The sequence below is a fragment of the Triticum urartu genome, chromosome 3A (genome assembly GCF_056163025.1).
Source record: "Triticum urartu cultivar PI428250 chromosome 3A, HENAU_Tu73, whole genome shotgun sequence".
Lineage (NCBI taxonomy): Eukaryota > Viridiplantae > Streptophyta > Magnoliopsida > Poales > Poaceae > Triticum > Triticum urartu.
The window spans coordinates 7,255,173-7,268,952 of NC_141875.1; the positions used below are offsets into that span (position 1 = coordinate 7,255,173).

The 13,780-nt window shown below is 49.8% G+C and overlaps 1 protein-coding gene across 3 annotated transcripts; it reads right to left on the bottom strand.

Annotated features, from left to right (window-relative positions):
• Window positions 1–1,161: 1,161 nt before the first annotated feature.
• Window positions 1,162–7,508, bottom strand: LOC125542299 (disease resistance protein RGA5). 3 transcript variants are annotated; one of them, XM_087545850.1, is made up of 3 exons: window positions 7,055–7,508; window positions 6,123–6,937; window positions 1,162–3,523 (listed from the first exon to the last, which is right to left on the bottom strand). In XM_087545850.1, exons 2-3 carry the CDS (start codon window positions 6,914–6,916, stop codon window positions 1,330–1,332), a joined length of 2,988 nt encoding a protein of 995 aa, XP_087401976.1. In that variant the 5' UTR covers window positions 6,917–6,937; window positions 7,055–7,508; the 3' UTR covers window positions 1,162–1,329. The 3 variants fall into 3 exon arrangements, with proteins under 3 accessions (XP_087401976.1, XP_048561229.2, XP_087401977.1); XM_048705272.2 differs by lacking the exon at window positions 7,055–7,508 and having other exon boundaries at window positions 6,123–7,039; XM_087545851.1 differs by lacking the exons at window positions 6,123–6,937; window positions 7,055–7,508 and adding an exon at window positions 5,244–6,082.
• Window positions 7,509–13,780: the final 6,272 nt, after the last annotated feature.

Genomic DNA, 13,780 nt, shown 5'->3' on the forward strand with positions numbered 1-13,780 from the left:
TGCTTCTCTCCGTCTACTGTGATGCGACCTAGGGCCAGGGAGATGGGACCGGTGGATGCCTTACGCCGCCGGAGTAGCGAGCCACACGGTCTATCGGGCCGGTGGAACCCGCGACCGGACGGCAGCGGAACCGCCGCGCAAGGAAGAGGGGAAGGAGTTTTGAATTTTGATGATGCAGACTCAGGTTGCAGCAAGTTGAAAACCGAAGAATGTCGGACATGAAGGTTCAGAGCTGAGACTTCAAGTGTCAGTTTGCATGCCATTCCCTTGTGGCATAGAATAGGAGGATCTGTTCTTCGCTCCGTCAATCACAAGCACTGTAGGACTCGCCGCGATGTGCCACAACTCAAACTCCCCAGTTTTCAGATGCGTCTGAGGCAAAGAAAGAGAAGCAGAGGAAACAGAGCAAAGTGTAACTGACGAAACTGAAGGTGTGTGTGGTCATCCAACGGAAGGCGGGAAAGGGACGCTTAGTCCTAGTACATCAGTCTCATCTTCCCACGCCACAAACTAGAGCAGACAATAAGGAATCCCAAAAGGGTTCTTAAAGTTTCATCAGTTTCATCCTGGATGCTGTACGTCGCCGGAGTTAGTAAGGGACGCAATCGATCTGGCCGGTGGAACCCTCAACCGTACGGCAGCGGAGCGGCCGGCCGCACCGCGGCTGATGTACCCGCCGGCGCCGGCGCAAGGAGGAGCGCCAGAGGTCACGCGCAGCTAGCATCGATGCAGACTCAGGTTGCAGCAAGGACGTCGAGCCGGGTTCAGAGTTCAGACATCAGACAGACCCCTCGTTGCAGGGCATCCCCTTCTAGTGCAGGAGGATCTCTCGAGTCTTTAACACTCCGTGGAACACCATAATGCTCGCAGCAATGAACAACAACCTGCCATTGGTGCATCCCGGCAAATCGCACCGGCAGCATTTAGCTTCGTCACTCCCCATTAGCTGATTACCCTCCATGACTTCTGAATCCTTGATCTTTGGGCTCACAATACTATTAATATGTTATCACAAAGTCGTCAAATGCAGCACTTGCCCAAGTTGCCATAACTCAGAAGGTACATACACTGCATACACATTCCAGGATTTAGGTACAAGAGACAAATGTATTGACAAATACAATCACGTTTTGATAAATGAACAATTATTGAGTCCAAATGTAAAGGAATAAATACCAGGTCTCTCGTCTGCCAAATGTTTGGGAAATTGAACATTGGAAACAACAGGCATAAACTCGACATGCGATTGGTTGAAGCAATTATACAAATTTAGATGGCACTGCACGGCTACAACAATGAGAGAGTGATAAATATTAAAGCTTCATTAAGCTACTCCACAACTTCTTCGATCTCGCTGGTCCTGCCTCCCTCTTGTGTGTCTTCTTCTTCTGCAATCTCAGTCATCTTAGTGGAACTAGCAACTCTGTTCTCTTGAAAAATCTCAGTCTCCATGGTGCAGTTACCATCTTTGTCCTCTTCAGCGACGCAGAGACTGATCTGGTTCTGGTGCTCCATACACTCAGTTTTCACGGTTTCAGTTGTCTCCCTGACGCCCTTGTTGGCTGCATACCATTTGGAGTACCGGAGAGTGACCTTTTGAAGGTTTCGGAGGTGGTTGATGCCCATATGTTCATCACTAGCTGATCCAGCGTACAGCTTGAGCTCAAGTCGATCCAGCTTTGGCATAGCTCCTTCCTCGAATATCACCCTTGGCATTCGGCAATCAACATAGAAACTCTCAAGTTTTGCAAACCCTTCACAGCTGATGTGTATCATTTTTGTTGGGAGGAGTTCAAGCCGCACGATGAGGCACTGTAATCTAGGCAGCCCTTGCAGTATCTTCACATCATCCTCCTCTAGCTTGCAGACCCTGATATGAAGCATACGAAGATGTTGCCCTGCAATACAAATCGGGACCTTCAAGAATCTTAGCATGGTATGTTTCTTCCAGTAGTTGAGATATTTATTCGGTGATGATGACTGTAGTGTGTTCACTCTGAAATCAGTATAAACTACCAGGGATCTCTGCTTGATGGACTTGTTGAGGAAAGAAAAAAAAGCATTCTTAATTCTTGTGTCTTCTGGATCATCACTTCCCACTACTGCAATCTCTTTAAGATGAGGGATTTCAGCAAGCTCCTCCAGAGAGGATGCCGAACATTTCATCAAATCAATGGTGCCCAGTTGCTCCAGTGATGCCATCTTCCCAAATCCATCAGGTAACTTCACTCCTTCACAGGATTCATTGTCACCAATAAGCAGATGGACCAGCCCTGTGAGCCGGACAACTTGATCCGGTATTTCCTGAATTCGTGACTTCCTTGCATCGAGAGTCTTCAGACGCAGAAGTTTTCCAATTTGTGGTGGGAGCTGGCTGATTTGAGTCCCTCCTACATCTAGGCCTTCCAAACATTGCAGGTTACCTATTTCTGGGGGGAGATCTGTGATTTGCGTTTTTGCAAGGCACAACCACTTCAGCAGGTACATACTGCATATGTACTCAACATCAGCTCTCTCGATGCTCTTGCAGCCTTCTAAATCCAAAAGTCGTATACCTTCAAAGTACCTAAACAGAGTTCGGTTTGCATGACCAAAAATAGTTAAGGAGCGAACACCAGCACGAGATGGCATAATGGATAAATCAATTTGATTTTCTGAATCCGGACAGTTAATAGAGACTTGAGGGAAAGTGCTGCCTGTCAGGCGGTCAGAATATTCCTCTGAACTATGTTCGAGATCAACTAAAGCAGCAAAGTTCTCTTCTATGGCTATGGTTTTAAGGAGGCCGTGCATCATAGGGTGGATATGGTAGCTTATTACCTCACCGTGGTTGTTGCATTTGAGGGGATGAATAACATTCCTATTGACAAGCTCATCCAAGTACTGTCTTGCTACCTCCTCTCGACTAATCTCCCTACTCAGCCTAGCCTCATTTTTGTTCGGTGATCCAATCAACTTAGTCTCCTGAGTAACAATCCCTTCCACTACCAATTTTTTCACCAGCCGATCTCTTATAATTGGTAGAGCCCAAGGGAATATACTCAAGTACAATAAGCAAGTCTTCAGATGTGGCGGAAGTTCATAGTAGCTAAAGGATAGTACCCTTAGCATCTCCTCCCAACAGGGATCTTGTATAAGGCCATGACCAATAGAACTGAGCAAGACATGCCATTCATCCGGTTTGACCTGGTGATCACTAGCCAACATACCAGCCGTAGTAAGGATGACTAAAGGTACCCCGCCACATTTCTTCAAGATATCAATAGATACTTGTTCGTATTCGTGAGGACATCCACTCACAGAACCAAATATTCTATCATACAAGAGTTTTTTGGAGTCATCATTTGACAGAGGTTCCATTTGATACACTGAATCATTTGCGGAGAAACAGCATGCTTTAGATACACTGACTATGCGGGTTGTAGTGATTATTCGGCTGCCAAGATTGTTCTTATTGGAGAATGCATGCTTGATATTTCCCCACAGATTTTCATTCCATATGTCATCAATCACGATGAGGTACCTGCCCCAATTGTGAGAGCATCAGAGAAATATGCATACGCATGACAAAATAATCTAGCATGTTTGTATTTGAACGAGCAAAGGAGAGTGCGTGCCAAAGTGTAAATTCCAATCCAAATGAATAGGAAAAAGGATGTTGAGAAGAATCTTAATAAAAATTCAGGGATCCAATTTCTAATTCAGACCCAATGGTGCAAAACATAGAAATTGCTGGATCTGAACCGTATACATATACAATAAAATTAGTTAATTCAATATGTGCCAGCGCATTACTTTGAGCTATATGGAACTGCAGCAATGATATGGTTTTTAACAGACAAACTCAAATAATCTTTAATTCGCAGGTTATCAACAGGGCCACTACTTGGATACGTAGGTGGTCGTTACTCACTCCTGTGGAAGCCAGGGAGCCTTTGGTTACTGGGTCTACTGGATGGGAGATAGTAGGTTGGGATATCTATAACCAGTTTGGTGGCGATCTAATAATAGGCTAGGTGTTTAGTCATCTCGTCCTATTTTTGCCGGTTGTGCAACTTTTACCCTTTAAAAAAAATTTTAGCTCCAACCGAGCTTGTACTAAGGGCCTGTTTGGTTTCAATAAGTCACCCGACTTATAAGTCAGGTGACTTAAAACTAGTGACTTATAAGTCATGCCTGTTTGGTTGTCACCTGACTTATAAGTCACCTGACACATCTTTCCACACCAATCAACATCATGCAGGTGGTGGGACCCACGCAAAAGGAGGTGACTTATAAGTTTTAAGTTGGGGTGGAGCAACTTATGACTTATAAGCTGGGGACTTATAAGTCGGGTCTGTTTGGCAAAATAAGTCATTTTTTTCACTTTTCGACTTATAAGTTGGTGACTTATTTGTAACCAAACAGGCCCTAAACCGCAGACCTTTCGGACACTTTGCTTAATAAGAGGGCCACAAGCATCATTCTGATGCAGAGGCTGGGTGACCCACCTTTTCTAAAAAAAGTGCCAGTACCAACTTTGCATATTTCAAAAAATACCACTACAAAAAAAACAGAAGAAAAAGGCCACGGCCAACACTTGGATTTGATAAATGCCATTGTGGCAGTGGCATATATCCATATATTTTGCAGTGACATTTCTCATAAGTTGTTTTCTGTAGTGCCATTTTTTGGATACACGAAGTTGGATTGGCAATGTGGCATGTATCGAATACATCTTTGGTGCTCTGCCATGAGCAATGACAGAGGGCCGACTCTCTACTTTTCCCTTGATTCGTTGTTTCGCCCTTTCGATTTATGATTTGGTGGAACAAAGGAAAATATTCATGCACTTTTGTTCTTAGAAATGTAGTGAACATACACCTCTAATGCCTATGTCTAATATAGTTGTACTCCGTATTTGCTAATTAAATTAGCATGGTTGACCCAATGGAAGAAATTATCCTGAAGTCATCAATGTAAACTTGTACAACAATAAGGAAATAAAAAACTCGAGTAAATTGCAAGAAACCACTACTTTAAAGGCTAGGTTAGCAGAAAACACTACTATACATTTTTTTGACAGAAAACATCATGTCTAGCGTAATCTTTTTGCAAATAACACTGATCGGCGGATTGGAGCCGGTTGAACGCGTTTATGACATGCGGGTCCCGTATTTTGCTGACGTGCCATAACATCGTCCAGAGATGGCGTTAGAGGGGTTCTTTTTGCCAAAAACACCTCAAAAAACAACCTACCTCACCTGCCCTCACCCGACCCCTGATCCGGCGAGATCCGCCCCTGTCCTGCTGCTGCTCCGGCGTGGTCGCAGTTGCTGGAGAAGGTCGGGCGCGCGAGGGTGTCGGCGACGAGCCCAACCCTTCCTCTACTCCTACGGGCCACCTGGATCGACGATGTACGTCGCGCTGTGGATGAGCGCGACCGTCGCCATCGACGAGCGCCAAGGACGTCGCGTCGTGGATGCCGCCGCCATCGACGAGCGCCAAGGACGTCGCGGCCACGCTGCCCGCCCCGGCGTCGCGCCAATCGCTCTCCACCTCCTCCTAGTGCCCGATGGCGCGCCCCGCCTTGCCGGCGTGGCCACCTATGGTCTGGCACCCCGACGACCGCCCGCCGTCGCCTCCCAGACCCGGAAGCCGCCGCCGCCGCCTCCCAGACCCGGACGACCGCGGCCGGCGCCTCCAGACCCCGACGACCGCCGCCGCCGCCTCCCAGACCCTGATGGCGCGCCCCCTCACCATTGACGAGAGCCATCGTCGTGTTGTTCTGCTCGCGTGCTTGGATAGGCTCAGGGAGCTGATTGCTTTTTTGGTTTTCATTTAAGGGTGTTCCTTCAAATTACAAGGACTTGTTTGTAAATCTAGATAAATACATCATCTAATGCCGTCTCGGCCGAGCCGTTATGCCACGTCGGCAAAATCTGGACCCATCTGTCATAAACATACTTAAAGCGCTCCAATCCGCCGATCAGTGTTATTTGCAAAAAGATTACGCTGGATATGATGTTTTCTATCAAAAAAATGTATAGTAGTGTTTTCTGCAAACCTAGCCTTCAAAATGATGGTTTCTTGCAATTTACTCTAAAAAACTCATCAATGTAAGCTTGGTAAGGGATGTGTACCTTTTGTTCTCAAGGAGTTCCCCAAGTTTTGTGATGAGCCGTTGTTCGTCCAGTGTGTTGAGCTGACTTCCGTTCATGTCGAGATGAAGGATGATATCCAGGAGAACCTTCTTTACGTCAGCATTCTGACTGGCTGAAACGAAAGCTCCGCAGTCGAAACCACTTTTGATCTTGTCATACACTGTTTTGACGAGAGTAGTTTTGCCCAATCCTGCAAATCCAACAACAGAGACTATCTTTAGCTTTTTGCTGGGCACGTTGTCCCCGTCTGAGAGTAACTTCATGAGCTCTTGATATTTTTCCCCATCAATGCCGACAAGTTGTGGCACTGCCGTGTACATAGCTCGCAAACAAGGAAAAGGGCCTCTACAATTAGTAACATCAGAATCCCTATGCCGGTCACGTTGACGGTCGATCTCTCGGATGTGAGACTTGATGTGCTTGATTGTGTCCCCTATCTCATGGCGAAGCTTGCCTTTCTTGAACCAATTGCACTTCTTTTCCATGTGCCCCATAGAGCCGTCTGAGTTGGGGGCTCCCATAAGAAGCTTGTCAAGGAGAACCTCCATGTTGTAGGACATCTGCCTGGCCTCCCCTGCCCAGAGCTTGTCCTGCTTGTGGAGCTGGTCCGGCGGAACCTCTGCCACCTTGCGAAGGGCAGCGTGCATGCTCTTCATCTCTCGGGAGAGATTCTCGACGTCTTCCCTGATGCTCGTCTGCAGCTTGTACTTCTCGTTGAGGAGCTCATCCAGCTTGGGGAGCAGGGATGCCATGACGCCCGTTCCCACTTCCATGGCTCGCTCTCATAGAATGGCCTGCCTTGAACAAACAAACCACAAAGAGCGAATTTATTGACCGGCTGGAGAAGTTTGTAGTAGTACAATCAAAGTCGCCGGCCAGGGTGGGATTGCTGATAAAGTAAGCTATCATACGGCTAGCTCCCGAAGGCGCTCCTCGTCCGAGCGGGCTCCGGCCGGCCGGCTGCTGGCTAGCCGTCGACGGTGTCCTGGTCTGACCAGTAGATCGCGCTTGGTAATGGCATGCGTGGCGTCATGTGCGGCGCGGGATCTTAGCAAGGTGCGTCTGGCTGGGAGTTGGGTAGGTGCTGCGAGACCATGATTGCGGACGAGGATTCATGAAGCCCGAGTCACTCAAAGTGTAGAGTAGTATAGCTGTGAACACCACGGTAAGTTTTACGTGAAAAAAATTATTGTTCAATACACATCCCTAATAACTTCTGTGTAAATAACATTATTACATACAAACTGCTAATCTGATAACTTGGTAATAAATACCGCGGTAACTCTACCAGAGCTCTTACCCACATCTTGATTGGCTCGTCGAGGTGCTCATCGGGCATCATTAAGAAAAAGGGTTCCCGCCTTAGATTATAAAGCAACGTCCAACCGATACAACCAGCTTGCTAGGGCCGCATCACAAACAAGCTCAAAAAAAAAGGAGAGAAAGAAAAAAAAAACAAATGCCGACGCTGGCAGCTCAACTAAGCAAAGATGGCCGACACCCGCTGCACCCACCGGGGAAGAACCACCGCCCGCCAAGCATTCCAAAACCTCGCGTACCAAGTAACATCTTCACGAAGAAATGCGATGACGACACCACTGCTGCCTGGACAAGTCCTAGGGTTTCCCCCGGTACGCGGATGGCAGTGGGGAAGGGTATATCACCGACGCCCCACGGGAGGGTCCGGCAACGCCCATGGGCGCAGCCGCGCCGGTGGCGAACGAGCCGCCAGAGATTTCTCCCGCCCCGAAACCACCACCGCCACCTCAGACAATCGGAAGCGCACCGCCCAACATGCCTCCCACCAGCCTGTGCCACCACGGATATCGCACCATCTTCACCGTTTCACTGAGGCCACCAACACGAGACCTGGAGGTAGGACGAGAAGACATCGGGCTCGGAGGCAACCGCACCACAGCCGACAGGAGGGAACAACCTCCACCGCCGCGCGGAGCCCACCGGACATGGCAACAGGGACTTGCCAGGCCACTATCGGCCCGGCCGGACCCCAACGGGTCCGGACAGTCCCTGCAGCCACGCCAGCCGCCGGAGCCACCACCACCACAGCCACGCGGCCCCCTTGTCTCACCACCAGGGAGCCACGCCGTCGCGCACCGGACCACAGGCTCGCCCCAGCCCAGATGGGGCCCGAAAGGGCCCAGATCTGGGCGAGCGGGCGCCGCCCCGCAGCCAACAGCCACGTCGAGGGCACCCGAAGCCCGCAGGACGCCGCCGCCGAGCCTCACCGCCGCCAGCCGAGCAGGAGGGAGCCCCGACTCTCCCTCCCGGCGCGCGGGGAAGGGACGTCCGCCGCCGCCGCCGGCGCCACCCAGACACGCCAGAGGCCGCAACCGGCGGCGGCGAAGGGGGTGAGGGAGGAGAAGGACCGAGACGGGAGGGAGGGCAGGCGGCGCTCCGCCGCCTCAGGGGGCGGCAGGAGCGCCGGGGGAGGGGGAGGGCCAGAGGGGGGACCGGGGGGCGCGCGCGAGGCTGCCGGCGCCGGCGGGAGGGGGCAAGGGCGGCCGACGACGGTGGGGAGGAACCCTAGCGCGGGTCGCGGGTCGCGGGAGGAGCCAGCGAAGATCCAGCTCCACAACTGCTCCTATTTTCGGATTACACAGGAACAGGAAAAGGAAGACCAATGGATATCGCTCATGGGGCACCATTGCCACCTAGTTGCAGAGTGATGAACTAAAAAGAAAATACAGACTCGCCAAATGGGATATTATTTGTCGACCAAAAGACCAAGGGGGTCTTGGCATTGAAAATCTTGAAGTCAAGAACAAATGTCTTCTCAGCAAGTGGCTGTCTAAGTTATCTGTAGAGACAGAGGCCACATGGGCGCAGATTTTCCGTAGTAAGTATCTTCACTCCAAAACTTTGTCCCAAGTGATAGCAAGGCCAACGGATTCACCTTTTTGGAAAGGGCTGATGAGAGTCAAATCATCCTTTTTCAATAGGACAAAGTTTATAAACGGAAATGGCAACAACACGCGTTTCTGGGAGGAGACCCCTCGCACTTCAATACCCATCTCTTTATAGTATTGTTCAACGACGCGACGCGTATGTTGCAACAGTATTTCAGTCCATCCCCCTCAATATTCAATTCAGGAGAACGCTAGCCGGTAATCGTTGGGAAGCTTGGCTCCATTTAATGAGTAGACTGATGAAGGTCTAGCTGTCTCAACAACTCGATCAGTGCGCTGAAAGCTTACTAGGACTGGGGAGTTTACAGTTAAATCGATGTATCTCGATGTTATCAACTCTAACTCCATTCCTAGTTCCAAACATGTTTGGAAAGTCAAAATTGTTTTGAAAATTAAAGTGTTTATGTGGTTTGTACATAAACAAGTCATCTTAACCAAGGACAATCTGGCAAAGCGTAACTGGACAGGACCTACTACGTGTAGTTTTTGTGATCGGAATGAAACTATCAAACACATTTTTCTTAACTGCCCGCTGGCAAAAGTGCTATGGCAGATGGTGCACATAGGCATAGCCTTTAATATTTCCCGAAAGTAGCCTAGGATGCCACTTGGACTGCAGAGCCCCGGATTAAACTACACTGCATGCACCACTAATCTCCATGCGTTGTTGGATTAAAGAAAAACAAGAGTAGATTCCTGAGACCATGTTGACGGGTATCGGTGTATGTGACCCATGTTTATTAAGCCCCCTGAGACCATGTGGACGTTTATCGGTGTATGTGACCATCTCTACGCTCTAGGTATTCATCGAAAATATAAAATTGCCAAGCTCTAGGATAAGCGTGACGCTTTTGACACCTTTTCCATTGGTACTTGCAAATGGTCACCACGCTTGCGATGATGTCTACGAGAAAGTGCAGTATTTTTGACGAAAAGGGGTTCCCCCGCCCTATTTCTTTAATTGAGAAGAGGCAAAACAACGACCAGACCTGTTGACAGCGCTCGAGTCGCAACCAGAGTAGCTGAGCCAGACATAGAGGGTGTTTGTTTCTAGGGACTTATTGATTTAGGGACTTAAAAAATCCCCATAAGTCTCATCTAAACCAAACAGAAGGGATTTATAGGGACTTAAAGTGGGCATTTGGAACTTATGAAATAAGACTCTCAAGGAGGGACTTATAGGAACTTATAGTTGTAATATGGTTTTATATAGACTTATAAGTCCCAGAAACCAAACAGGTAGGAACTTTTTAGGGACTTGAGACTTATAAATTGGGACTAAAAAAAGTCTTAGGACTTATGAACCAAACACGGCCATAGTTACATAGTTCAAACGAAAGCGAAGAAGGTGGCACATGCGCCAGAATATTGAACAGGAGGTTCAACAAGACTAGAAACTACCCCAAACGCACGTCCCCTAATGAGAATGAGCCCTTGGGTAGAAGCCTAGCTTGTCATGTCCATCGAAACAGGTTTTCATCCCGCTTTATATATAAAGCAACAACCAAACAAAGTACACAATCGAACAATACCCAAGGTTACTCATGCTGAAGAGGCACTTCATCTTCACCTTCAAGTGTTGCACCTCGTCGGGCTTGACTCCTATGATGACCATATCGTCAACGTAGATGCCGACGACGAACAGCGTGTTTGCACGGTCCCTCAAGCTAGCTGGTGGCGTTCTGCGGTTACAAAGAAGAAATTCTCGTCACTGTTTGTATTGCTGTGCAAAATGAGAAGCTATGTGTATAATGTATGATTTTAGTTTATTAACCAAGAGCAGATCGACATGCCTGATCATGTTCATACGTTCACTACCTTGTGGGCCTCTGCACAGCTAGGTCCTATGTATCATCTGGATGCAGCATTAGCTTAGAGTGTTAGCGTGGCTGCTCTGGCAAAGGTCAGACATCCGATCTTAATTAACTGAGACGTCCGAAAGTAGCCTAGGATGCCACTTGGACTGCAGTGCCCCGGGTTAAACTGCATTGCACCATAAATCTCCATGCGTGGTTGGATTAAAGAAAAACAAGATTAGATTCCACCTGCTCCCTGAGACCATGTGGACGTGTATCAGTTTATGTGACCATCTATAACGGCATCTTCAACGGTAACCTACAAATTTTCTCCCGCATCCGTTTGCAAGAATGGGGGATCAATCCACGAACATGAATACGGGAGGCCGTCATCCAACCGCAGTTGTATACATTTCAAACAACTTTTCAACAAACCGGATGAAATGCATGCAAACATGGCCGGATTTCATATAAACATGACGGGTTTCATACAAACACGATGGAATTTCATTAGATTTCAAATATTTAGAAAAAAAAACCAACCTGACCCCAAACCTATCCTGGCGGCGGCGCCCAACGTCCAAGCCCTTGTCATCCTCCGTCCGCCGTCCTCATGAGCACCGGCGATAAAACCCATGAAGTGAAGCTGCGGTCTCCGGCGAGGAAGAGTAGAACACGGGAGACGGACCGGCTCACATAGGACACCAGGTCCCGCCACCTCCCATGGCCTACTCATACTCGGAGGAGTCTGCACCTTGTCCATTGCCGGTGGACATCAGGTCCATAATGGAAATGGTGTCGCCCGCGCTGTCGTCGTCCCACCGGACCGCCAGATGGTTCGTCGGTGGCGCGTAGGAGGCGCAATTGGCGTTGTACTCCTCCGTGATCGCCTGGAGTTGTGCCTCGGCGGCGGCCGCTTCATGGCGAGGGGCGGCTTGAGCGCGGATGGCATCGTAGATGGCACGCTACTTCGCGACAAAATTGGGGTTCATCGCGGCCATGGCCGCCACAGCCTCCTCGCTCATGCGCCCGCTGTAGATCCGGCCCTCCGCCAGCCGGTGCTGCTCCAAGAGGAACAGGTTGTATCGTTGTTCCTCCTGCGCCTACTAGAACGCCGACAAAGGCGCCGGCGCAGGCTGCACCTCCGCCATTGCGGCGTTGCACTACGTCTGCGCCTGTTCCATGGTGAAGCCGGCATGTACAGGAGGCGCGGTAGCCGGGGCAGTGTCATCGGAGCCCGTCTCCATCGTGGTGTCGTCCTCATCGTCAAAGACCTCGATCGAACTGGCAGGTAAGTCGGCCTTGATCCACCTGGCACAACGGCTTTGCCAGGTGGCGGCAAGGGCGGCCACCGCGTGCTTCATCTTCGCCGACAGACTGTCCCACAGTGCATTCCCGCTCGCGGTCTTGGCGGATGTGGAGCAAAGGAAGAGGATGTGGATCGGATGTGTTGTGGTGTGGAGATAGCCGGGTATGGCTGCCCTTCAATAGCAGATTCTGGTGGGGCCAGGCATCCGGGTGCGTCAATGCGCGGCGCCGGAGTGGGTTTCTCGGTCAGCGAGCCTGCTTAATGGCGGTATATGGACGGACGAGGCATTCAACAGACGTGGTAAATATCTGTCTCATCTTGTCTAGTAAACGTGTCTCCGACATTGAACAAGTGTGAAATCAGAGACCCGTCGCGGGCGGCGCCCTTGGCCGGCGCGCCACTTCAATGGCAGAGGCAGCGAGAGGTCGCGTCCAGCCTAAGCCGTCTTGGATCGGCGTGCTCTATAGCGGCATGAATGCGGGAAGCTTGCGCGGGCGGGAACGCGCGGGGGCGACGCCCTTGGCCGGCGCGCCGCTTCAATGGAAGAGGCAGCGAGAGGTCGCGTCCGCCCTAAGCCGTCTTGGATCGGAGCGCTCTATAGCGGCATGAATGCAGGCAGCTTGCGCGGGGCGGGAACGCGCGCGGGCATGTGAGGACGGGTTTGGGTGGTTAGAAGCAGGCTTGGGAGTGGTCAGGATTGCAAAGCCCCCCTCCCCCCTCCAGTTTGTCTCTGATTTGCGGAGAAAACAAGTTTGGGCCGCGCTGCGGGTCGATACATGCCTGTGTTAGATGGCTTTCACTGTCCGAACATATGCAGAAGGTTTGTGGACAACCGTTGGAGGTGCCCTAACCTTTAGGTATATAAAAACTTAAAATGTCTATGATTTGCCCAGGGCAAAATTTAACTTTTCTTGTAAATCGGTCGGGATTATAGGGCCCGCGTGGGATCTGCTAGAGATCAAAGCTGGCCAAACGAGCTGTGCTAACTAGGCCAGCCCGGTAGCACGCATGCACGGCATGACCCAAGCTAAACGGGCCAGGCCCGGCACGCGGCATGCCATGGGCCATGCCTGGATCTGGAGGCTGGTTACGCGGGCCAGCACGACATGGTCCATCTTTTTAAATATATAAATATATATGTCCTATATAAATGCCTAATACTTTAATATGTTCAATATTTTTGTAGTGCATGCGTATTTTTTGTAGTGCTTGGATCTGAGTAGTCGCACTGTTATTGTGTAGTCTTTGTATGTTTTTTATCTTTTTTGTAATTCTAAAGCATGTCTTGTATTCTTTTACTTCTTTGAGATGGAAGGTTTTACTGGTGTAGGCATTAATAAAACTCTAAATTTATCTCACATAATACTTCGCCGAATTTTTTAAAAATTTAATATATAGTTTTTGGCTTCCCCCTGTTTTTCGAAGGTATTTCATGAAAAAATAAATCAACCCAACACGGGCCAGCATGCCTAAGCGTGCCACGGGCCGGCCCACTTACCTCCCATGCCGCTGCCCTGGTGGGCCGTGCTGTGCCAGGCACGTTTACGACGGGCTGGGCCGTGCCGTGCCAGGCCGGCCCGTTTGGCCAGCTCTGCTAGAGATGCT

Bases quoted from the DNA above. Each gene is read 5' to 3' on its own strand.
- LOC125542299 (XM_087545850.1), bottom strand. From the start codon at position 6,916: ATGGAAGTGGGAACGGGCGTCATGGCATCCCTGCTCCCCAAGCTGGAT. The intron at 3,524-6,122 runs GTACACATCCCT...CAATTGGGGCAG, and splicing joins GAACTCCTTGAGAACAAAAG to GTACCTCATCGTGATTGATG.